General features: G+C 39.6%; 1 protein-coding gene across 7 annotated transcripts in view; it reads right to left on the bottom strand.

Moving 5' to 3' along the window:
* The window catches only part of AKAP6 (A-kinase anchoring protein 6), a 458830-nt gene that overhangs the window by 216849 nt on the left and 217972 nt on the right, over nt 1-24009 (bottom strand). For all 7 annotated transcript variants that reach the window (XM_070504219.1, XM_014857147.3, XM_070504220.1 and 4 more), the window contains one exon: nt 3523-3645. In XM_070504219.1, the coding sequence (XP_070360320.1) occupies nt 3523-3645 (123 nt within the window). The remainder of the gene's footprint in view (nt 1-3522; nt 3646-24009) is intronic.

The raw sequence follows: 24009 nt of genomic DNA, 5'->3' as shown, positions 1-24009 counted from the left end.
TGTAAAATTTTAGACAGTACAAACTAACCTAACAGTGACAGAAAGCAGATCAATGATTGTTTAAGGATGGGGGAAAGCCAGGATGGAAGGGAAGGAGAAATTATAAAGGGTTGAGAGGAAGCTTTTGAAAGTGGTGGGCATGTACACTATCTTGATTGTGGTGATGGTTTCATGGGTGTATACAATTGTCAATTGGTCAAAACTTGCAAAATTGTACACTTTAAATATGTACAATTTATAATATGTCAATTATACCTCAATAAAGTTATTTTAAAAAGTGGGCAGAGGTGAGGAAGGAGTCCATCCAAGAATGTATGCATACAATGCAATTTTAAAAGTGATTTTCAAAGAAGAGGGATGCTCAATACTCACAAAATACCTTTCCAGAATGACATTTTCCTGAAAATGTCATTTTCTAAGAAGATAGGAATTGTATTTTTGAAAGGAGCAGCCAGGTTGCAAGCAGATGATTAATTATCATGGAAAATCATTGATGTAGCATCACAATTTCACAGTATTTCTTACAGTTGAAATAAAGCTCCTTCATATCTCTCATAAAGGTATTGTGAAGCTTTAATTGATTTGTGTTAGTGAAAACCCTTGGTTACCATCATGGAAAATAATTGAACTAAGTACCAAAATATAAATGTACAACTTTTGTTATTGTTTTTATATGTGTTTTTCTTTACAATAAACATTGCAGAGTGCCAACTATTCTAGTACATTATTAAACCACAGAAGACGCTGAACTCAGGGGCTCACACATCTGTTGATTTAATGTTAAACTATAGAATCTGTAGAGATGTTTAAAGAAACTCATAACTATTTCTACATGCTGGATAATCTTGCAAACACTGCTTACCCACTCATTAAGAAGCAGTAATGACTTATGCAGGGTGAACAAAGGAATATAGATCTCTAGGCTTAGTTGTATACTTTCTTTATGGAAAGGTAGGGTTTTTTGCCTTCTTTTGAGAAGAATAACAATATTAACTCAGCACTGCATAAGAAAATACAATAAACAATATAACTGACAACATCGATCAGGAGGACAATGTAGACATCATCCTCAGAGAGACAAAGTAACTCAGAGTTTGTCTGAAAAATGTATAAACAACAGGCTGTGTTTAGCGTAACAGACTCAGCATGCGGTATAACAGTGACTCAGTTAATTGTCCTTAAGTATCACTCAGTGGTGATGTACACACACTAGATCTTCAGTAACGGTTACACCATGCTAATCAAAATTTCAGATTGTGAGTATACATCCAGTGAACAGATCTGGAAGTCATAGTCCCTCATTGTTCGCAAAACAGAGATAAAGAAGATTTACCTAAGCTTTCTCTATTCAACCAATACAATCAGACATGACTGTGGAGAAAACTCATTCAAGAAAGTGTTGATCATTAGGCAGAAATGAGGTTATTTTTTAAGAGATAAACATTTTAGGAAGGACCCTTTGCTGTGGATCTAACGCAGAGATCTAATGTAGAGATCCACAGCAAAGGGCATAATGGTTTCCACCTTTTGAATGACAATGTCATTATGAGGTGGCTATGGTACCTGCGATTCATTAGTCAGCTGTAAAGTGTTCTGCTATTTATAAGGCTAGAATACAGTAGTCATATGCCACAGGTGGCCATTTAAATTTACACGTAAGTTCATTAGAATTAAAGTTCATTTCCTCAGTTGCTCTACCCACATTTCAAGTGCTCAGTAGATATATGTGGTTAGTGGCTCCGGCATTGGACAATACAATACAGAATATTCCATCATCATAGAAAGTTCTAGTGGATAGTATTCAGCTAGAATGGGACAGAGGCCAACACAGATGCTAAGTAAGGAACTCCGCAATGTGGTTTTGAGAATGGGAGTGCATATTGGTTCCAAAGAGGCCATGTTGCTCAACTCCCAAAGAGAAGAGAGACCTTGGTTCATACTCTCCCAGCACGGCTTTCAATAAATAGCCTAGAATTAAAGTACTCTTTATGTCCCCATGCCCTCTGGGACCTCAAAAACTAAATGTGTGTTTTCCATAAAATATTAAATCAAGAGAAATTAAGACAGCACACTTAATGTGAAATAAAGTTCATATACTCCTGTTTAAACACAGATTAGAATTTCTGTCAGAACAATGCCAGTGAAAAGTTGACATTCTAATTAATACAATTTACATTATAAAGCACTGAATGTCTTTATCTTGCTATTATGAAATGCCCTCTTTAAAAAAAAAATCAAGGCTCTACTCAACAGGGAATTGAGTACTAAGGGCAGTATTTAAAAACCCATGTACAAGAGAGGTGGCTAGAGTCATTGGCATTTTTACACACCATCCACCCAGGTCTCTAAAAAAGGAAGCTATACAACCACCCTCCCCCACACAGTTCTGTCATTCTTTATCACTTACAAGGCTATTTGCATGCAGCAATGGGATTTTGAGGGTGTTTTTCTTGCAATGATGTAAGACACACTGCAAAACACGAATACCAAAAAAACAAAAACACTGTCTCTTTTTCCCTTCTTCTCTCTCTCTTTCTTCTCCCTCTCTCCCATTCTCTCACTTAACATCACAGGGAACAGTTCTGGAGCCCTGTGAACTCGCACACATGTAGGACTCCCACACGATGTTTATTCAATCCAAATTCTGAGTGTGTAAGAGGGGCAGAAAATCAACCCCACAGATGGGTGCCCAAGGATACGTGTTCAATGCCTTTGTCAATTTTATGCTATCAGTGAAAGGAATAAAGATGAGATCCTTAAAGCTTGAATTTTCATTTCCTATGACAACGTGCTCTTTCTTCATGCTTTATCACACTCCGCTACGTGGTTTCCACCCCTTCATAATTGATATCGGCCATTTGAAGCATTCAGTAAAAACCTCATGAGGTTCATCAAATGTCCCCCAGTCTATAATTCTTGCCTCTAACATATTCAGAAGCATATTCATCCAAGTGTTTTCCACTTCCTCTCATGGTTTTCCCTGTGCACAGGGACAACTGTAATGACAGTTGTATTAATTATATGCTGAAAAACCCACATAGCAGCAAAAATGATGGAGATCATCATTTTAAATATTTTATTAAAATAACCCAGTGTAGAACAGATAAAGTAGACCCTCTTGATAATGAGAGGTTCATTAATTTTACAAGAATTCTAGAAGGCTTAGAATGGTCATCAAAATTATCTCTCTCATTTATTATTTTTTTTTTAAGAAGAAGAAAGCCTTCAATCATTGCTTTAAAGAGCAAGGGTCTAGGAAAATTTTCTAAGGTATTTTAAAAATAGTTACTTACCTTTCTGGAAAAAGTTTTGAAAAAATAGCTTGAAATATGGAGGATTTAGATTTCATAGTATTTCTTTAAATGCCTGTAAATTTTCAGTTCTGCGGTTTACCCCATTAAAACTTGGTTTCATTAGCATACAAGAATTCTGATAAATAAAATTGATATTATCCATAAACAAACAAACAGTGCATTAAAATCCTCCCATTACTAACAGTAAGAGCAACACAGTCTTGCCTACCAAGTGCGTCTCCAGGTACAGTTTAAGGCCATCTGTCTCTGCTTTAGGGGGTGTCCAATTCTCAGTGGTTTCCATGGCTTCGTTTAACCATTGAATGAATTCATCCAGCTTGTTTACAAACCCCTTATGACAGAAAAGAAAAGGGAAAAAAAGGACAAGAAAAGCTTGTTAGTTGGTTATTTTTTAAAGCCAATCTTAATAATTCCAGACCGCACTGATGATAAAATTGATACCACTGCATTCTTGTCCTAGTTCCATGCTGTACAATGGAATTTCCACTACTCCTGGCACTGAAATCTATCAAAACGGAGAGAAATGGTCCATGACTCCCTCTCAGTTTTTTTCTAGGGACGCTTTTCTGAGGAATTTGGGTTGGATTACAGGGTGTCATTGTAAAGGTGAGCTCAAACCATCAAAGCATTTCTGGTGTCTAACAAGCACCCCCTCACCAAAAAATCGGGTCAGCTCTGCTAGGAATACTTGTTGGCTGTGGGATATAAAAGCATTCCTGTAAAGATGGTGTTCTTTACTCAGAGGCCTATGAAGCTGAGCTGCCTTAACTGAACCAGAAATCTATTTTTAAATCACATAGTATTTAAAGGCACTTGGATGAGTTCTACTGACAGCCCAAATATCAGTGGCTGAGCCTGGGTTCTAAGAAGCAAGGAAAGGCAGGGGAGGCGGGACCAATGAATGAACATAAACGCCTGACTCTGGGTGTGTCCCAGACATAAAAAGTATTCTTGGCTAGGAAGCACAAATCACAATAATCTTGAAATTTTTCAAATAATGGTTATAAAAATTTATTGACCATTTAAAAGAACACATCTGTAGAAACGGAAAATATTTTGAAAAAATGAAAGTCCAGCTCTGAACCTAAGGGAAGGAGATGGGGTTGGGTGCCTGCTCTCCAAATCCAGGTAAACAGCACCACCTGGAGGTCGAAAGGAGCAGGGACTGGCTTCTACATTTGTACTCATCAAGATGGTTTGGGATGCCATTTCCCTATTAAACTTAACTCGTTCTTCAGATTTGCCTTTTGATTAATCTTGATTAATATTTTAATGCTTAACTAAGAATATCCTGAGACTGAAGTGAGAATAGGTGAAAATTCATTTTCTTTATCATGCTTCTCAGAAGCTAGGTTTTGATATTAAGGTTTCTCCTAGATAATAGTTTACGATTCATAACACCTTAATTCAAGCAATTGATTGGCCTCAAAATAACTAATAGAAAAAGATAATATGGCATTTAGAAGAGTGGTAAGGAGAAAGGCAGACAAATGACACTCAGAAACACATTCCTGTCTGTCAAAGGGGGGTAAGACAGAGACGTAGGCAGGAGACCCATGGAGTCAGATCAGACTGTCCCACATGCTCTGCTGTGTTGTCAGTCTGGGTGGAGCTCAGTCTATCATCCCACGGGGTGGTGTGCCATTTGTTTTCCCATGTTCCTAAATGCTCCCCAAAGCTGCCCCTATTGAAAACACCCCTACTGTGCCAAGTATCAGAGGACAATCACACCCATTCTTTTAAAAATCTACCCTAATCAGGTAGTTTTGGTAAAGCCAATAAGAACTATAATTTAGAAACATCTTACATAGAAACTAAGGCCTATGTAACGGCAATTGGCTGAACTGGGAACTAGGAAGACAGTTCCACCTGCCTCAAGTCCTAGCCTTCAACCCCAAACTAATGGCATCACTGAGGCTACCTCTGTCATCACTCAGAAGAGTTTCTTTTAGGTGATGTGAAAATGTGTCCTGCAGGGATGGCTTCATGAGTTTCACACAATGCATTCCCCTACCAAACGCATTTTCTGATGATCCACCCAAATCACCCTTTTCTCTAGTTTTCTCATATTCCAACTGGTTCTAAATGCTAAGAATTCCTGCCAAGTAATTCCTTTCGCCTTTTCTAATATATTTAGGGTAGTAGTTTGTCTGCTTTTCCTCCTCTCCTGCATTTTCATAAATTTGAGAGTTGCTTTGCTTTTCATTTCCTCCCAAATACTCAACCCTTTTAACGTAGAGGTTACCATAGCCAAGCTCTCTGTTCTCAGTAGAGCCTCTCACCTGTGCAAAACGTCACTCCCCAAGTCCCTCTTCCTGGCAGACGGCCCAGGACTCAGAATACATAAGAAATTCATATCTGACTTGACGTTTACCGTAGACTCCTACAGACGTGTACAGTAATTTGTGAGCATAAACATGGGTAAAGTCTGTGAGAACTGTCCTAATTCTTGATACTCTCACTATTAAATTCTGTGAAAAATTAAGACACCCTTTGCTGACCAAATGGACTCATAGAAATATCATCTACAAAACCTCATCAGAATGTCAGAGTCCAGATAGTTGATAATCTTGAGATGAAAATAGTATTTTATAGTATGTATATTATGAAATAATATCTACTATTGAATTGGACTTGAGTTGTGATATCTCTCTATATAAGTTGATTTGGGGAGAAATTAAACCAAGAAGTAAATTATTTTGGAAACAACTGGTTAAATCCAACAAGATAAATAGTAAAAGATGTTATTTGAAATAAAGCCAGTTACAGACTATTGATTATTTTCTCTTCGTCCAAAACATAAACAAACAAAACAATGTATGAGTGCATGGGCATCTCATCATAAACGGTTGTCTTAGCCAAAGAGTACTACACAATGTGTGTTGATTTCTTTTCAGAACCACAGTTACAAAGTTAGCTGAAATCTGTGAGATGCAGATCAGGCAAAATCCATGAGACCCACGTGAGCCTTTCTGGAAGATCCCCCTGCATAGCCTAGCCAGACAGCAAAACCAAGGCTGTCTGATATAGACAAGACAGAGGTCCTTTCAAGGCTTCGCCCTGCTTTTCCTCTGAACTGTATCCCATCCTCATCAATTTTCACTTGTTGCACATTTTCTCAACTCTTCTTGCTAGTGCTAAAAAGTCTCGTCGATCACAGTGGAAACCTGAGAAATCCCTGTGCTCTTAACTTGTAATAAAAAGCTAAGCACTCCTCCCTTTTAGGGAGATCTTAGCTTTCCACCTCCCCTCCTGCTTATATGTGTAGTCACAAGAGTATAAACAGAAATCATGAAAGCAAATGAAACTGGAGTCCATCAGATTCTCAATACCTTTATCACCTGCAATTTCTCGACGTCTCTCAGGCCCTTCTGTGTGTGCTGTCACCAGTGTTCTGTGTGGTGGACAGTGTGCTGCGTACCACCCCTGTATCATGAGATGGTCTTCTTAGAAAGACCAAGTAAGGGCCACTCAATACACCAAGCCATGCGATGTGCAGGAGAATTCACATTGGACACAAACAATGCATATCTGAGACTCATTTTCAGAAGCTCTGCTAGAATCTTTGTGGAGTGAATGAAGGAAAAGGAGACTGACATAACTAACAGCATAGGAAAATGGGGGACAGTACAAAATTTTATTTATTTTGTAGTACAGATCAAATCCTAGTACAACAAATATTAGTCAATCATTCATTCTTTTAACAAATATTTATTAAGTGCCTACTCTGTGTAAAGCACACTGGTGGAAATTATTGGGGGAAAAAGGATAAATATCATTGTGGAAAAAATTCAGCAGAACATAAAGCATATCTAAGCACTGGCCCATTGAATTCAAGTAATTTTAATCATTAAAAAAAAAATTTGGGGGCCGGCCCCGTGGCCGAGTGGTTAAGTTCGCGCACTCCGCTGCAGGCGGCCCAGTGTTTCGTCAGTTCAAATCCTGGGTGCGGACATGGCACTGCTCATCAGACCACGCTGAGGCAGCGTCCCACATGCCACAACTAGAAGAACCCACAACGAAGAATACACAACTATGTACTGGGGGGCTTTGGGGAGAAAAAGGAAAAAATAAAATCTTTAAAAAAAAAAAATTTTACAATCAGTAAAGAGTTGAGACACTCTCCTGAATTATCTTGTGAAATGAATCCTGCCTGTATCAGAATTCTGTCTATCCCTAAATTTGTTCCTACTTTTAGTATTTGACCTACCTGTATTTGTTTCTCCAATATTCTGAGTTCACGCCTACTTACTTGGAGATTCAAAGATGACTATAAAAATCAGATTTTATTCATGACACAACCCAGTGCTGCCCTTGCACTACATGAAAGCACATTTTACGCACATTCACCTCACTGCTATAGGCTGAATCACGACCCTCTGAAAGGCCACAATTTAGTCTTCATTGTTCAAAGTTCTGCCGCTGTACCTTATCTGTGCAGTCTCTCTCCTGTCATTTCCTATCACCAGTTTCTTTATTCTGCCTTCTTCCATTACCTTTCTCTGCCCCCTGCCAAGCTCTCCATGGGTACAGTGAAGGTGACCCAGTCCATGGGCCCTAGGCCTCTCAGGCCACCCCTTAATTGTTTCCTTCTGAGTGGGTCCCTTGCCACCCTCATATTTGATACATGCTCTCAGAGCCTGTAAACTCTTCAACCCCCAGAAGAAACCCTGGTCATCCAACTTGGGAGAAAATGGAACACACTTCCCACTTTCAAATCATTTGCATTTTGAAAGTTCCTTAATGAGGTGCTTTTAAAAAATCATACTTTCGAAATTTCTAAAGCTTCAATGTCTTTAAAGACTAAGAAGCAGAGTGAAAGTGCATGCCAACATACACTTACAGGTTTGTGAAAACTAATTTGCTAGAGCCCTCAGCTGGTTAACACACATTTGAAGATTACATTCACAGGGAAAATTTATAGTTGAGTCCTGCAAATAGCTAGACTCTCATAACCCATAACCCATGGTTCAGAATACCCATCATTTCTTTATTTTTCTACCTATTTCTCTCCTACAACAAACCTAGTTTGGTTAAATATAAACTGTGGGGGTGATTACTGTTGCCCTCCGGCAAGGCTGTCGTGTAGAGCAGGAATGAAAAGGAGAGCCTTCTTTGCACCAGATATGGGACCACGAAACAGTGATACAGTAAGAAACAGGATATGGAGTTGAAAGCCTAGGGGTAATTTTTATAGAATTACATGATCTTTAGAGCAAATTGAAATTGAAAACTATTTCTGCCAAAGGGGAAAGGGGACATATACAACAGGAAGCAGATGCCGTGTTGTCACCCCAAGTCTGTGAAGTGGAGCTGATTATGGTCACTTTACAGATGAGGACACTGAGGGTCAGGGAAGGCGAGTGATTGCCTAGTGGCAGAGTTTGGATTCGAACCCGTATCTCGCTCCAAAGTCTGTTCCTCGCATGGTGCCACTCTGCCCTCTAGAAACAGCGCTCCTAAAGATACACCGTCAGACCCGGATGAAGGAGAAGCAACATTTCTTCCCAGTCCCATAGTCTTGGCACAGAGGTAAAGCTCTCTAAGCTCGAAGTCCTTCTCGCTTCACATTCACTATTTTATGTTAATTTTTCAGAAAAAGGATCTTTAATGAGTTTAGATGTTTAACAAGAAACACGCATTTTTTTTTTTAGCAAGCAAAAATCACTGTAAAAAATTATTTCTAATTTACAGAAAATTTAAACCAAAAGTTTAAGGCAGTTCTGTGCTTGAATGAGCCCATTGTACCAGCGCCTCGATTACAGATGCATCTGACTCAGTTTAATCACAGAGGAGCTGGCCCTGGGTTTTCAGGAGGTAGCCAACGACCCGAACTGCTAATTTCCTTTAGGTGTTTGTTGTTTGAAGGCGTGTTCACCTCCACAAGGATTCACATTTTTCAGTGGACAGAGAAATCAGGAGTTATGTCTGAGTCAGTCTAGATCAAGTTAGCTGCCTTCAGACAGGGACCTGCTGAAGAGCATCAAAAAAGTGAACTATTTGTACTATATTTATGAAAAAAATTGGTCCGCCTCTGCTGTTGAATTTTTTAAATCATTAAAAAGTATTTACCCCTTTCTTAGCATTTCAGTATTGAAAGATTCAGTGAGTGAGCCCAGCTGAACAATGCTAGCAGAAACAACAGTAAGTAATCCTCAGATAGCACTCATTACGTGCCAGGACCTTTGAAAAGTATTTTATATACATTAGATCACTTGAGTCTCATAAAGACCCTGTGGGATGGGTACTATGGTCACTTCCATTTTACAGATAAGAAGACTGAGGCCCTGAGAGGCGAGGAGACCTGCCTGATGCCATACGGTAGAAGTTGAAGGACTTGGCACCTGAATCCAGAGAGCCTCAGCGCCCCTGTGTGAAAGCGTGAAAGGCCAGCCAATCTAACAATTTGTCTAAGTCCCTGACAGAAATTAGAAGTTGAGAAACATTTCAATGAGGACGAATTGTGGGGGGCAGAAGGCAGTGTACTAAAAGAGAAAAAAAAAATGCTCATAATGAACCAGTGTGGATAATGTTAAAAGAACTGTTGCTACAACCAGACAAAACTGAATTCGATTCCAGGCTCCATCTCCGTCTTACTAACAGTGTAAACTAAATGAGTTACTTAATATCTCTGAATCTCAGTTTCTTCACTTATAAAGTTTGTAGTTGTTAGAGCCACACAGTCGATTCTGACTCCTGGCAACCCCGTGTATGGCAGAGTGGGACCCTGCCCAGTCATTTCGCACCACCCTCTCAGCTTCTGGGGCTCTATCAGACAAGGCTCCACTTTTCTGTAGTGAGTGGCCAGGTCCTTCTTCCTAGTCTGTCTTAGTCTGAAAGCTCCACTGAAACCTATCCACCATGGGTGACCCTGCTGGTATTTGAAATACCAGGTGGCACAGCTTCAGCATCACCGCAACATGCAGCCGCCACAGCGTGACAACCGACAGACAGGTGGTGTGGTTCCCTGACCGGGAAATGAACCTGGGCAGTGGCAGTGAGAGCACTGAATCCTGACCACTAGATCACTATCACTTATCAGATAGGGACAATAATATCCGTCTCGGGTTTACCTGAGGATATCAAGAGAAAATATATTTTAAAACCTGGCATAAGTCTAGGGCTGGATAAATGATTTTTAAAAATCATTCCTAATCCACAAGTTCCAGTTTGATCTTTTATCTCATTCACTCAAAAATTTTTGATTATTCACCAAATATATAGCACTATGCTTGGTGCCTCAGGGGAGATGGATGAGCAAAGTCCCCACACAACATGAGAAGTGGCACCAACTGCTCGGGGCCTTCAGAGGAGGAGGTCATGACCTCTGTCTCAGGTCATCAGCGGAGGCAGCGTGAAGGGGGCAGCATCTGAACCCGCAGGTTAGCAAGGATTCCCCCAGCTTCTTTCTCCACCAGTGGGTCTGATGGGGCTCACATTTCTCTATCAATAGCCACAAGTTTAATAAGAATCTGACAACTTTTCAAAACAGGACGCATGCTTTGGAGTCAGTCTTTACATCAGTGATGGCTACCAACAAGTAATTGCAATCCTCTCATCCTACCTACAAGGTAGCTTTATTTAGGCTCTGATTACTGATAAAATTAGAACTCCAATCAGAAGCAAAATTAGGCATTGAGATTTTATATATATCTACCAACATATATGTTTAATCTTCCATTTTTGCTTAATTCTTATACACACAGTTCCTATATGAAATGACTAACTTAGACTTTTACACAATAGCACTCAAATGCGATTTACCTTTCCCAACCACCTCTCTACGTACTTAATGTGCCAGCAAGAGCCAGAGGCTGAGGATGAAATGCTACGGAGGTAAAAGTGGTGCTTTGGACTGTTCTAACTCACACATTTACCCATATTCCTACCTACAAAATCCAACACAGGACAAGTAACTGACAGAAGGTAGGATGTGGTATGTGCTTTCAGAAGAAAGATTGAAGAGAAAATAAAGTGATTTAAGGCAATTTCAACCTTGTTGCCACAAGAATTCAAATACTGAAACGTTTCATGAAATATTTAGCTTCTTTTCTAAAGGTTGAACGTGATGTCTTTAGAATATAAAAATATTCCTGACAAAATTGTTCTGCAATAAAAATAAAAGGCTTTCAGCTGCAAAGAGAGAGTGAAAAAGGCATGGAATAGTATTATCTAAGACTGACCAGGGGGAGGCTCTATTCTGAACTCAGTATTATGTAGAAGGGATCTATTGAGCCAAATCTCCAATTTCTTCAAATACAGCTGACAGTGATTTCAACTGGGAAGAGAAGAGCCCAGAAAGATCCGTAACTATGATAATGGGAATGAATTTCCTCCAACAAGTCCAAAGGCTTGAGTTCAGTTGCTCCCTATTGGTTTATAAAAAGAAATTGACAACAACTCTAAGGGCAAAACAAGACTGAAATGCACATCATCAAAGTCTAATAAAAATAGATATGAATAAAAGAATTGGGAATAAACTGGAACAAATAATAGGTTAGTATTAATTGAGCACTTGTTATGGACTGGGTAGTTATTTAATTCTTATGACAACCCTATGCTACAAGGTTCCCACACTCTCCATTTATAGAGGACACTGAAGCACAGACAAGCTCGAATGCTTACAGGTGGCAGGAGTGCAGCTGGGTCCTCCCAGGTAGTCGGCCTGCCCCAAAGCTTTGCTCGCTTCTGCTAGTTGAGATCTTGCTTCCAGCATCCCCAAACCTCTAGAGTTACTGGATGAGCAGATCAGGTCATTTTTATCTGCCTCTAACTTCCAGATGAGGACCTCAGATGTTCACATCTTAGAATTTAGGATTTTGATAGTTTAATGGTTTAATTGTAGGTTTTTCAAATCCAGTATTATAAACAACACTACTTAACATTTGGGTGCTGACCATATACAAGTTACTTGTTAATAACTTATGTAGTCATTTAATCTTCACAAATTTCCCTACTGTACAGATGAAGAGGCTGAGCATAGAGGAGCTGTGTCACTTATTCAACTTCATAAAGTCATTAAATAGCTATTAAGTAGTTTTGTTCCAGAGCCCAAGGTCTGAACTACCACACCATACTGCCTTTCTAACCAGACTTACTCCCAAGAGGTTCACAGAGAGAAAAACAAAGGACAGTAACATCCACTGTTGTCCATTCTTATTTGGGGGCCTCTGTGAGAACCCCAGCCCATGCCACACAACTTCGACCCTTCCCATCACAGCCACCTCTGTTTCAGATCATTCTCCTACACTCTGTGCCCTCTCTTTGCCTTCCTTTTTTTTTTTCTTTTTTTCTTTCTTCCTTTCTCTCTCTCTTTTTCTCTCTTTCTTTCTTATTAGTTTCTGTTTTGCCTTTTCCTTCTCTTTCCTCTTGTCCTAGCCCTCCCCTCTCTCATTGTCCACTCTTATTCTAAAGCTCAGTCTCCCTGACCCTGCTGGGGATAATCAATCTCTTTAAATAAACAACATTTTCTGACATGTCCATAAAGTTCTAATGAAAAGGGCTGGCTCCTTGACACTGAAGTGCAGAGCTGAAAATGTTGTTATAATCCTTTGTTTAGATTAGGTCTAAATACTTTCCTGATTAGTAAGACCTCCTTGCAAAGCAAATGACTGGAACAAGAACGTATGTGGCTAGATGGGAATGTTTGCAGAATGCTAAGGTTATTGGAAGATTACTTGTGATTGTTGAGTTGCTGTTTATCCAAATATTCCAAATATTCTCTTGGGAGCATATAGTTCTTTAGCAAAAACAAAGTTATTTTAAGAAAAAATTGGAATTCCATACGGAGAGTTTATCACACTGAATGAGCAAGAAAATAGTCAACTTTCTACCAGAGAACTTCAGGGCAGCAAGTCAGTAAAGAGTAACATCTCAGCCACTGAACAATCATGAGAGCCAAGAAGACAGAAAATAGTGTTATCCAAACACATGTGCTTGGAAAGGAGAAAAGGAGAAGAGCTCCCATGAGATTAGAAGCACAGACTCAGTCTTCAAAAGGCCCCGAGAACTCGTCTAGTTAAATGCTCCCCATTTTTCAGATAAGAAAACTGAGGCTCAGAAAGTTTAAGCACTTGACTGATAATACACAACCAGTAGGTAGCTGAGCCAGAAGGACTCGGGCGTCGTGTCCTTAAGTGTAGGGCTCTAATTGTTTGGTTTAACGTTTTCATAAACATTCTTGGCGCAAAATTTCTAGAGTTCAAAAAAAAAGGACAGAACCACAGTTTTGAAAAATAATGTAAAATTTCAGAGTACTCTTGGTTTAGTTAATTGTGTACACCATCTAGATTGGGTAGCATCAGGCCAGCTGAAGTAAAGATTAAATTGCCTATTTCGTTCAAACTCTGTGTGTGTGCATACATGCACACATGCATATTAAGTCCTTTATCCAAAAATCATTTATTGAGAGCTTATTATGTGTCAGAAATTGTATTTCTGGGCCTGGGACTCACATATAAATGATCCAGATTCTTCTCTTTAGAGTTCAGACACAGTGATATAAAGTGTAATGCGTGTGATCAACAGTTCTCAAACTTTTAGTCTTAGGACTCCTTTAGACTATAAAGAATTATTGTCTTTTGTCTGTGGGTTATAACTATCAATATTCATTTTATAAATTTTAAAAGTATTTGCTAATTCATTTATAAATAACAATAATAATCTATTACGTGCAACATAACATACTGTTATGAAAAATAACTGTTCTCAAAAATAGTGAAAAGAGTGACATTCTTTTAGCTGCATGCAAATTGTGTTAATGTCTGGCTTAACAGAAGACAAATGAATTCCCATTTCTACTTCTCCATTTAATCTATTACAATATCACATGTCATGTAGCCTCTGGAAAACTCCACTGTACATAGAATGAGAGTGAAAAAAGCAAGTATCATTTTAGTGTTAATATGAAAATAGTTTGTCCTGTGGTCTTCCTAAAAGGATCCTGGGAGCCCCAGAGGTGCCTAGACCGTAGTCTGAGAACCTCTGTTGCAGATCACCCCAAGTGCTGAGGAGCCACTGGAAAGACATTTATCTCAGTCTTGGGGCATCAAGGAGGACTTCTTGGAGGAGATCATTACTAAGCTTGCCCTGAAACATAAGTGTAAGTGATTCAGGAAAAGAATAGAGGACACTGGGAGATGCAGAGGAGAACATTCTTGGCAGACAAAGTCCAGGAGAAAACAGCTCTTTCTGAGAACTCTAAGTAGCCAAGCATGGCTAGTGCTCTGGAGGCAAATAGGAAAACACTGAGAAAGGAAGTTGGAGAGTCTGGCCAGGAGCCAGGCCACATATAACATGTTCTGGAGTTTGGACTCTATCCTGAGGACAACGGGGGGTGGTCATTGGAGTTCTGAAGCAGAGGAATGAGAGAATCTGACCGGCGTCTTAGGAGACTCGCTCCAGCCGCAGCAAAGAGTGGAGTGCTGAGTGTAAAGCCGAGAACAGAGAAGCCAGTAAAAGGCTGCTACAGCACTCCATGGAAAAGTCAATGAGGGCTGAACTGAGGCAGCAGCAGTAGATGTGGAGGAAATATGTCAGGATATACAGAGTGAGAGAAGTTAAAAGGGACAGGACCAATTGGATATGATGGATGAGAAATTTGTTAGTCTCTGAAACGACTGCCAACTTTCTATTTTGGTTAGAGATACCATTCTCTCAAAAAAGCAACAAGAAATTCAGAAGGAAGAAATAGTTTGCAGGAAGATGATGAACATGGCATTAGATACCATGAGTTTGGTTTCTGGACTCAGTTCAGGTGTGGAGCAAGATTTAGGTTAGAGGAAGCAGCAAACAGAGGTCCTGGAGACCATGGGCCGGGCTGAGATCACCCAGGAACAGTGTGCACGGGCGTATCCACTGTGTCTTCTGCACCGTGAAGCCCCAGAGTGCAAGGCCCTCAATCTTCTTCACCCCAGTCCCTCATTCCATGTCTATCTCAGTGATTCTCGACACTGGCTATGTCTCCAATTCAACTGTGGAACTCTTTAAACATACACTCTGCTACAAACTCTCTCAGGGCTACAAAGAGCCAACAGCTGTGGGGCGCTAGGAACATTTTAGTGTTGATCTTGGAAAAAAAGTACTTGCTGCCCCTTTGCGACAAGCTTGCAAGGTCTGGGATGACCAGGAGACAAAATGTTCTACTAAGAAGTACTCTGGACTGGGAGAGGCCAGGGTCTAGTTGCAAACTGAGGGCACGGAGCTGAACAATTTCTCGTGCCTTTCTGACTGTGAAACATCTGTGGTTCTCGTATATAGAGCCTCCTTCAAAGCCAGAGATGTCAGATGATCCATCCTCTCTCTTCTAGTTAGACAGCGAACGGATCTTTGGCGACTTCCACCCACTCACCCTGTCTATCCTTCAAGATCCATCTCAATGCTACTATCCCAACAAATCATCACAACCTAAGCTGCCTTTCCAGCACACTTTCTTCATCTTCCTCCCTTTAGCAGTCAGGGTTTTGAGGGACAATTCTAAACCTATTGGAGGACCTTCCTTTTTCTTCCTATAATACATTGCAATAACCCTCCCTCTGGTTAAAGAGCACTGTGGGAATGATTATTTATAAGTGCATAATTATAAATAAATATTATAAATATGTATAAATACAAATTATAAATAAATAAGTACACATTATTTATAAGGTTGTTGTGTGACAATATTATAAACAAGAAGGTTGTTTTTATTTGTCTGAACACACACTCATAGCACAAATTCTCCTACATAAACCTCCCAAGGTGTCAGAGAAGTGTATTAACTAAAATTATTGGGCCAATTAGAGGAGAATTATCTCTAATACAATATAAGAATCATCCGTCAGGGCGGAGGTCCAGAGTCTCACAGAGAAGAGGGGTTCAGGAGCCTAGGGAGACCATCACAGGTCCCAAGAAGGGGGAGGGGTGGCCTTAATTGTTCTGGGTGGGGGCCATGTAGCAGGCTGAAGCTTCATAATAACCAAGGTGGCTGACGGTGGGAAGAGAAAACGGAGTGGTGACATTTGATCCTGAAAGGCCAGAGTCATATATATACAAGGAGCTGCTAAGGTATGACCCCTCCCTTTCCATATTAGTAATAATAATGACAACAACAACAACAACACAGGAGCTAACGTTTATTGAATGCTTACTACATGCCAGGTACTATGCTGTGCTCTACACATTTTAACACATTTAATCATTACAACAACTCTATGTGGAAGATACACTTTTAACCCTATTTGGAGAGGAGGAAACTGGAGAACAGAGAGGTCAAGTCACTTGCTGAAGATAACTTAGGTGATAAGTGGTGAAGCCGGGTCTTCGGCTCAGGCAATACTGCTCTAGAGCCCGCATTCTTAGCCACCATGCTCCAGCACCATCCAGCACCAAAGAAGCCCGAATAATACATATAGCTCCAGAAATCACTTCCTACCAAATGTACCTTTTCCTTTGCCATAGAGTTCCATCTACTACTCTTCTGAATATTCATCTTTTTAGTACCTTGAGCGAGGCTATTCTTGGAGTTCTTTCCAGCCATATTTCCCTTGTAGAAAAGTGTGTCCAGAGAGAGGAATGGGTACAATATGATTTTTCATGAGCCCTGTATCCCATTAAGAAGGCCCTGGTCAATAGTCTCTTGAATATAATGGCATGCACAAAACAATATAAAATGAAAGATATAGTTATGACAGGATAAGAAAAAGACTTTAATGAAACTTGATTTTGGAAGAGTACAAATAGTCTTCTCTGTGCTATAGAAAATAAAGAAAACAAAGCACACTATTTGCAGATGACATGATTTTATATATAGAAAACCCTAAAGACTCCACTAAAAAAAACCTCTTAGAAATAATAAATGAATACAGTAAAGATTCAGGATCAACATACAAAAATCAGTTGTGTCTCTGTACACTAAAAACAAAGTAGCAGAAAGAGAAATTAAGAATACAATCCCATTTACAATTGCAACAAAAAGAATAAAATACCTAGGAATAAACTTAACCAAAGAGGTGAAAGATCTGTACACTGAAAACTATAAAACATTGTTGAAAGAAATTGAAGAAGACACAAAGAAGTAGAAAGACATTCTGTGCTCTTGGATTGAAAGAATTAACATAGTTAAAATGTTCGTACTTCCTAAAGAAATCCATAGATTCAATGCAATCCCTATCAAAGTTCCAACAACATTTTTCACAGAAATAGAACAAAGAATCCTAAAATTTGTATGGAACAACAAAAGACCCTGAATAGCCAAAGGAATCCTGAGAAAAAACAACACAGCTGGAGGTATCACACTCCCTGATTTCAAAATATACTACAAAGCTATAGTAACAAAACAGCATGGTGCTGGCACAAAAACAGACACACAGATCAATGGAACAGAATCAAGAGCCCAGAAATAAACCCACACATTTATGGACAAGTAATTTTTGACAAGGGAGCCAAGAACATACAAGGGAGAAAGGAAAATCTCTTCAATAAATGGTGTTGGGAAAACTGGACAGCCACACACAAAAGAATGAAAGTAGACCGTTATCTTACACCATGCACAAAAATCAACTCAAAATGGATTAAAGACTTGAATGTAATATCTGAAACCATTAAACTTCTAGAAGAAAACATAGACAGTATGCTCTTCGACAATGGTCTTAGCAGCATCTTTTCAAATACCATGTCTGACCAGGCAAGGGAAACGATAGAAAAAATAAACAAATGCAACTATATCAAAGTAAAAACCTTCTGCAGAGCAAAGGAAACCATCAATAAAACAAAAAGACAACCTAACAATTGGGAGAAGATATTTGCAAACCATATATCAGGTAAGGGGTTAATATAAAAAATATACAAAGAACTCATACAGCTCAACAAGAAAAAAACTAACAACCCTATTAAAAAGTGGGCAAAAGATCTGAACAGAGATTTCTCCAAAGAAGATATACAGATGGCCAACAGGCACATGAAAATATGTTCAACATCATTAACTATCAGAGAAATGCAAATCAAAACTACAATGAGACATCACCTCACTCAGATCAGAATGGCTATAATCAACAAGACAGGAAACAATGAATGTTGGAGAGGATGTGGAGAGAAGGGGACTCTCATATACTGCTGGTGGGAGTGCAAACTGGTGCAGCCACTATGGAAAACAGTATGGAGTATCCTCAGAAAATTAAGAATAGATCTACCATCTGATCCTGCTATTCCACTGCTGGGTATTTATCCAAAGAACATGATAACACGAATACGTACAGATACATGCACCCTTATGGTCATTGCAGCCTTATACACAATAGCCAAGACTTGGAAGCAACCTGGGTGCACATCAAGGGACGAATGGATAAAGAAGGTGCGGTATATATACACAATGGAGTACTACTCAGCCATAAGAAAGGATGAAATCTGCCCATTTGTGACAACATGGATGGACTTTGAGGGTATTATGCTAAGTGAAATAAGTCACAGGGAGAAAGTCAAATACCATATGATCTCACTCATGAGTAGAAGATAAAAACAACCATAAACACATAACAACCAAGATTTGATTGGTGGTTACCAGAGTAGAAGGGGAGAGGGAGGAGGGCAAAAGGGGTGATCAGGCACAGGTGTGTGTTGATGGATTATAACTAGTCTTTGGGTGGTGAACATGATGTAGTCTACACATTGAAATATATTACAATGTACACCTGAAATTTATGTAATGTTATAAACCAATGTTACCACAATAAAAAAAGTATTATAAAAACATAAAGAAAGAAAACAAAGCAAAAATTTTTTGTTAATTCCACTTTGTTTTATTTTTATAAAGTAATGGGCTCAGGTAGGAAAAGGGAAGAGTACTAGATTGCCAATTGTGATTCACACCTTTCTCTCTCTCACACACACACACGCACACACACACACCCCCCTTTCTCAAGACAGTAGCACTGAATAGTCTCCAGACAAATCCAGAAATAGCAGAGCACCACCTATGAGTGACACCTCTCTAGTTTATCTTAAAAGCATTAAGAAGAAAACACCAACAACTTTCTTTATTCCCAGATAAATAATGAGCACAAATGGTAAAGCCATTGGCTGCCTAAAATGTAGTGCACTGAACCTCATCAACCCGAAGGATGGGAAGCACATGAGCCTGAGCTTATGGGAAGCACCTTTCCTGGGTGAAGTTTCTTATTCACCTAGCAAAATCTAGGCCAATCATCTTTATATAGTAGGATCCACAGCCTCAGACATGGTCTGACATCACGAGTGAGCTTGACTTAGAACCCACACTCCTGGAATGGTCTTCCCCCATATTGTCTGAACAGAGCACAAACAGCAGTGCTGATAGGTAATTCTAAGACATCACAATGGCAAGTCTGCCATGGTGAATGTTTCCAATCTATTGTACGTCATATAGCTGACCTTACTTGCTATAAATTCAGGCTACAAACCCATACCTAATCCTTACTGGGTTACTCATTTATTTACTGTCACCATTGTCCCTGGTCTCTTGGCATCTTACAAACTCTAGCCAGGCCCCAAATTCCTCTAGGATGTCTGGTTCTTGTCATAGTACAGTGCCAGGAATGCAGCATGAGTAGTTTCAGACCTCCAGGTTCACTAATGTGAACTAAGTATGGTCACAGCCTCACACTTACTTACCATTAGGACATTCTAAGGGGAATTCACCCAGAAATCCATGGACCAGACAGCCAACCACGTTGAAGTGACATATTCCAGGGAATATTTTACAGAGAAATTGCTGTTTCTTTTAGTTATGCTTCATAGTCCGTCTCTCATAAAATTTCAGAACTGAGAGGATCTTAGCGGTCATCCAATTCAATTTCTTTGTTAATGTTTATTTTTCAAAACCAAGGCTAGGGGCCGGCCCCGTGGTCGAGTGGTGAAGTTCGCGCGCTCCGCTTCAGCGGCCCGGGGTTTCTCCGGTTTGGATCCTGGGTGCAGACATGGCACCGCTCATCGGGCCACGCTGAAGTGGCGTCCCACATGCCACAACTAGAAGGATCCACAACTAAAAATACACAACTATGTACCAGGGGTATTTGGGGAGATAAAAGCAGAAAAAAAAAAAAGATTGGCAACAGTTGTTAGCTCAGGTGCCAATCTTTAAAGAAAAACAACAAAAAAAAACCCAAGGCTAAAGAGGTTAAGTTTCCAAGGTTAAAATGCTACTTAGGGGGAGAATTAAGATACTTATTCTAATTTTTTCCACTGTGGTTGATGCTAATTCCCTGGATTCATAGGAAAAGTCACAACAATAATAAGACTAGTATATATGTAGCCTTTACAGTCTACAACGAGCCTTTGCTCTTTGTAATTTTATGCCTGTGCAACGGTGTGACAAACATAATTAATATCCTATTTTAAAGACTAGGAGATTTAAACAGTAACTTTTAATGACTTATTCAAGTTTTCATAATTAAAAAGTAGGGGGTTGTGAATTGAGTCCTAAGTTCCTGTCTTCAAGTCCCGACCCTTGACTAGATGCCTAACTGCTGTACATGTCTCCATCTTTATTGGTAAGATAAGGGTATAACATAAGAGTGTCTGCATCAAAGAGGGCGTTTTCTCTTGAGAATTAAACGTGATGATGTGTTAAATGAATAAACCTCTTAGCATCGAGGCTCACATGTTGTAAGTGGACAATAAATGAAAGGTCTTATTTATTTGTATTTTATTTATTTTAATTGATATCTTTCCAAAACATCTTACCACGAATACAAAGCCACTGCTTTAGGCTTAAGGAGAAAGAAGCATTCACCAACGTCCTAAGAATTATTTTAGTTGAATTAAAAAATGAGTTTATCCTCTTTTGATTTTCATCATCATAGAAATATTGCTATCAAACGTAGTCAGGCACTTTCATAATCTTGATACGACAAGATGTTATTTAATCATAACTTTTCCACAGCAAGAAAATAACAAATAACTATTTTAATCTTAACCATTTAAAACTGCAAACAAAAAACTCCACCTCCCTATATACTTCAGACCAAAAACCAGATGCAGTGACTGAATGCAGCCTCATGGTGGCGCTAAGTCATCACTGATTAAGCCTGAGGCCCCACCTAAAGCTCTGCAGAAACCAGCCTGACGCAGGACTGAAACATTCCTAGTCTGCTACATAACCAGCAAGGATTTCGCTTTGGATTCTAGGGTTCTTCTCCACCAACCTTGAGCAATGACCTTCACATACTGTCTCAACAAATACATTAGCAACATTAATTCACAGGCTTTTCCTGGCATTGCAACAAATATAATATACAGAAATGATTATTATCCTTAAAAAGAATTGTGTAGCCTTAGCTTTAAAAATGTTATGTTGATTTACAATTCTCAACTTGGATTTGGGCCACAGTGTTTGCATATAAGATAACATTTATCTTTCCCCGTTCATCTACTGTTTATCTTAATTTCATATGTCCCTGCAAACCATTTATTAAATTCCTTACGTCTCCCAGCCCCCTCTTCCACTCTATTTTTAAAAAGCCACAAAAATTTATCAATTTGTCCTTTATAACATCTCCCATCTCTATCTCCTTCTTTCCTCAGTTGGCTCCTAAAACCACAGTTCAGACCCTTTTACCACATGTCCAGGCTTTGCAATAACCTTCAAAATTAGTCTTAGAGCATTAGCTCCTAATCTTGACTGCACATCAGAACTGCTTGAAGAGCTTTAAAAAATACCCATCTCTCGAGCTTCTGATTTAATAGGTTTGGGGTGGAGCCCGAGGTTGGGATTTTTTCAAAGCTCCCCAGTGATTATAATGTGCAGCCACAACTGAGAACCACTTTGCTAGAGGTGTATCCAGCATACCACAGCCGTATTAACCTTAAACTCCCAACTTCTGGGCCAAAAATTTTAAGTAGTTTCTCATCTTCTAAAAGATTGCAAATTAGTGACTTGAAGGCCAAATCTATCCTATAGATGGGTTTTATTTGGTCCATTTTAAAATTGTTCATACTCAACATTTAAAAATTGACAGATGTCACATAAAAACCAGATTTCCTTCTTTTTTAAAAACTGCAAGATTTTGCTACGCAGGACCCACATTCCTATGCAACAATCACCTGGAGCTGAGTAGTGGCTGCCCCTTAGACACAGCACTTACCCTCCAGTTGTTCAGTCCCCAGCACTCTCCATTTACACCTGGCTGTATGACTTGTTTATATTATCTGTCTGACCTCTTGGAGCCATTTTGGTTTGTAATTCCTGGTCTAGAGGATAGAGTTCAAACTGAATGATATTCATTCACTCACTCATTTACACAAGCACTCATTAGATAGGTATTCATTTTGTGTCTGTGCTATGCAAACACTTGGAATTCAAAGCCCATCATATCTTGGCCTGCTGCAGGAAATCATAGCAGCATCCTTGTTAGGCTTTAAGCCTAGGAAAAATAAATTCCAAATGGGTGGCTGGGAGATATGTGATCTGCTGACTCTCATAATTATTATACCAGATAGCCTGTGCTTTGGAATCCACGGCTGGAGGGGAGTATGTTATCGAGCATGAAGGCAAAGGGCTTAGGAACACCAGGCCCTTCCAGGAACGGAACGCCGCTGGCATACCTTGCTGATTGTTCTTAAGATACTCCCCAAGGGAATGACCTGGGATAGGGCTGGGGTGCTTTGGGGGGATGAAGAATAGAACCTTTGGGCTTTGGCTTGCATGTCCCTGCAGGCATGAGTTCCTGCCATTGTACATGTTTGTGATTCTTTACCTGCAAATAAATATGTGGTGATCAGAGGGACCTCACCTCAGTCCTTGAGGCTGATGGTCCCCTGTCCCATTGAACATATAGATTGTGTTCTGTCTCTTAATTCCATCCACTCCTTCGCCTCGCTGCCAGCTGGTCTTGGCAGTAAGTGGCACCCAACATGGGGCATGAAGGAAACGACCCAAAGAGCGAAAGTGGAACTTCAGCAGTGCAGGACCTGGAAGCAGTGTGGATAGAGGCCTCTGAAGATTCCCATTGGGGTAAGTGTTTCCAGGGATTTTAACAGGGTAAATGGGTAATTTTGAAAGTACGAACAATATCACCCTTACATCTGCTTACTCAGACAATTGCTGAGAGCAGGGGGGCTAAGGTCAGTAAAAATAAATTGTTTGAGTTGTTGCAAATCATAGAGAAACACTGTACTTGCTTTCCTACTCTAGGTATGTTAGATTTACAATCATGGGAAAAGGTGGGAACTGAATTAAAGAAAGAATTTCAGAAGGGTATTCCGATGCCTGTGACCATATGGAACACTTGGTCGTTAATTCATTCCATACTAGAGCCCCTCCAAACTCATGACTCCTCAGAGGAGAGCGAAGGAGAGACAGACAGAGAAGATGGAGGCTCTTTTACTGATCACATAAAGAGCCCCTTGGGAAAAACTTTGGCTGATGGTCGACCTATAGTTATAAGCCAATGTCTAAAGAGGGATAATTTTCTTTTATAACACCAGGTGGCCACAATATTCTTTAGACTCCGGAGAGAAAAAAAAAATGCCCAAACAATGGATCCTTAATTTGGGAAACTTTTTAGAGAGCTCTCATGATAAACAGTTGCTTTTTTTGGTACCTATGAAAAGATCAAATTAAAAGAAAACTATAATGACTAGTCTTAAGAACTTAATCAAACTTGGGGTCTCAGCTTCTCATAGTCTCACAGATGCTAATAAAAATATTAAGTTAACAGAGAGAAATCAGTAAGGGAAGGGTCAT

This window comes from Equus asinus, chromosome 2 (assembly GCF_041296235.1).
Source record: "Equus asinus isolate D_3611 breed Donkey chromosome 2, EquAss-T2T_v2, whole genome shotgun sequence".
Classification (NCBI taxonomy): domain Eukaryota; kingdom Metazoa; phylum Chordata; class Mammalia; order Perissodactyla; family Equidae; genus Equus; species Equus asinus.
Note: the sequence above shows the minus strand (reverse complement) of the source record. Positions and strands in the feature narration are given on the sequence as shown.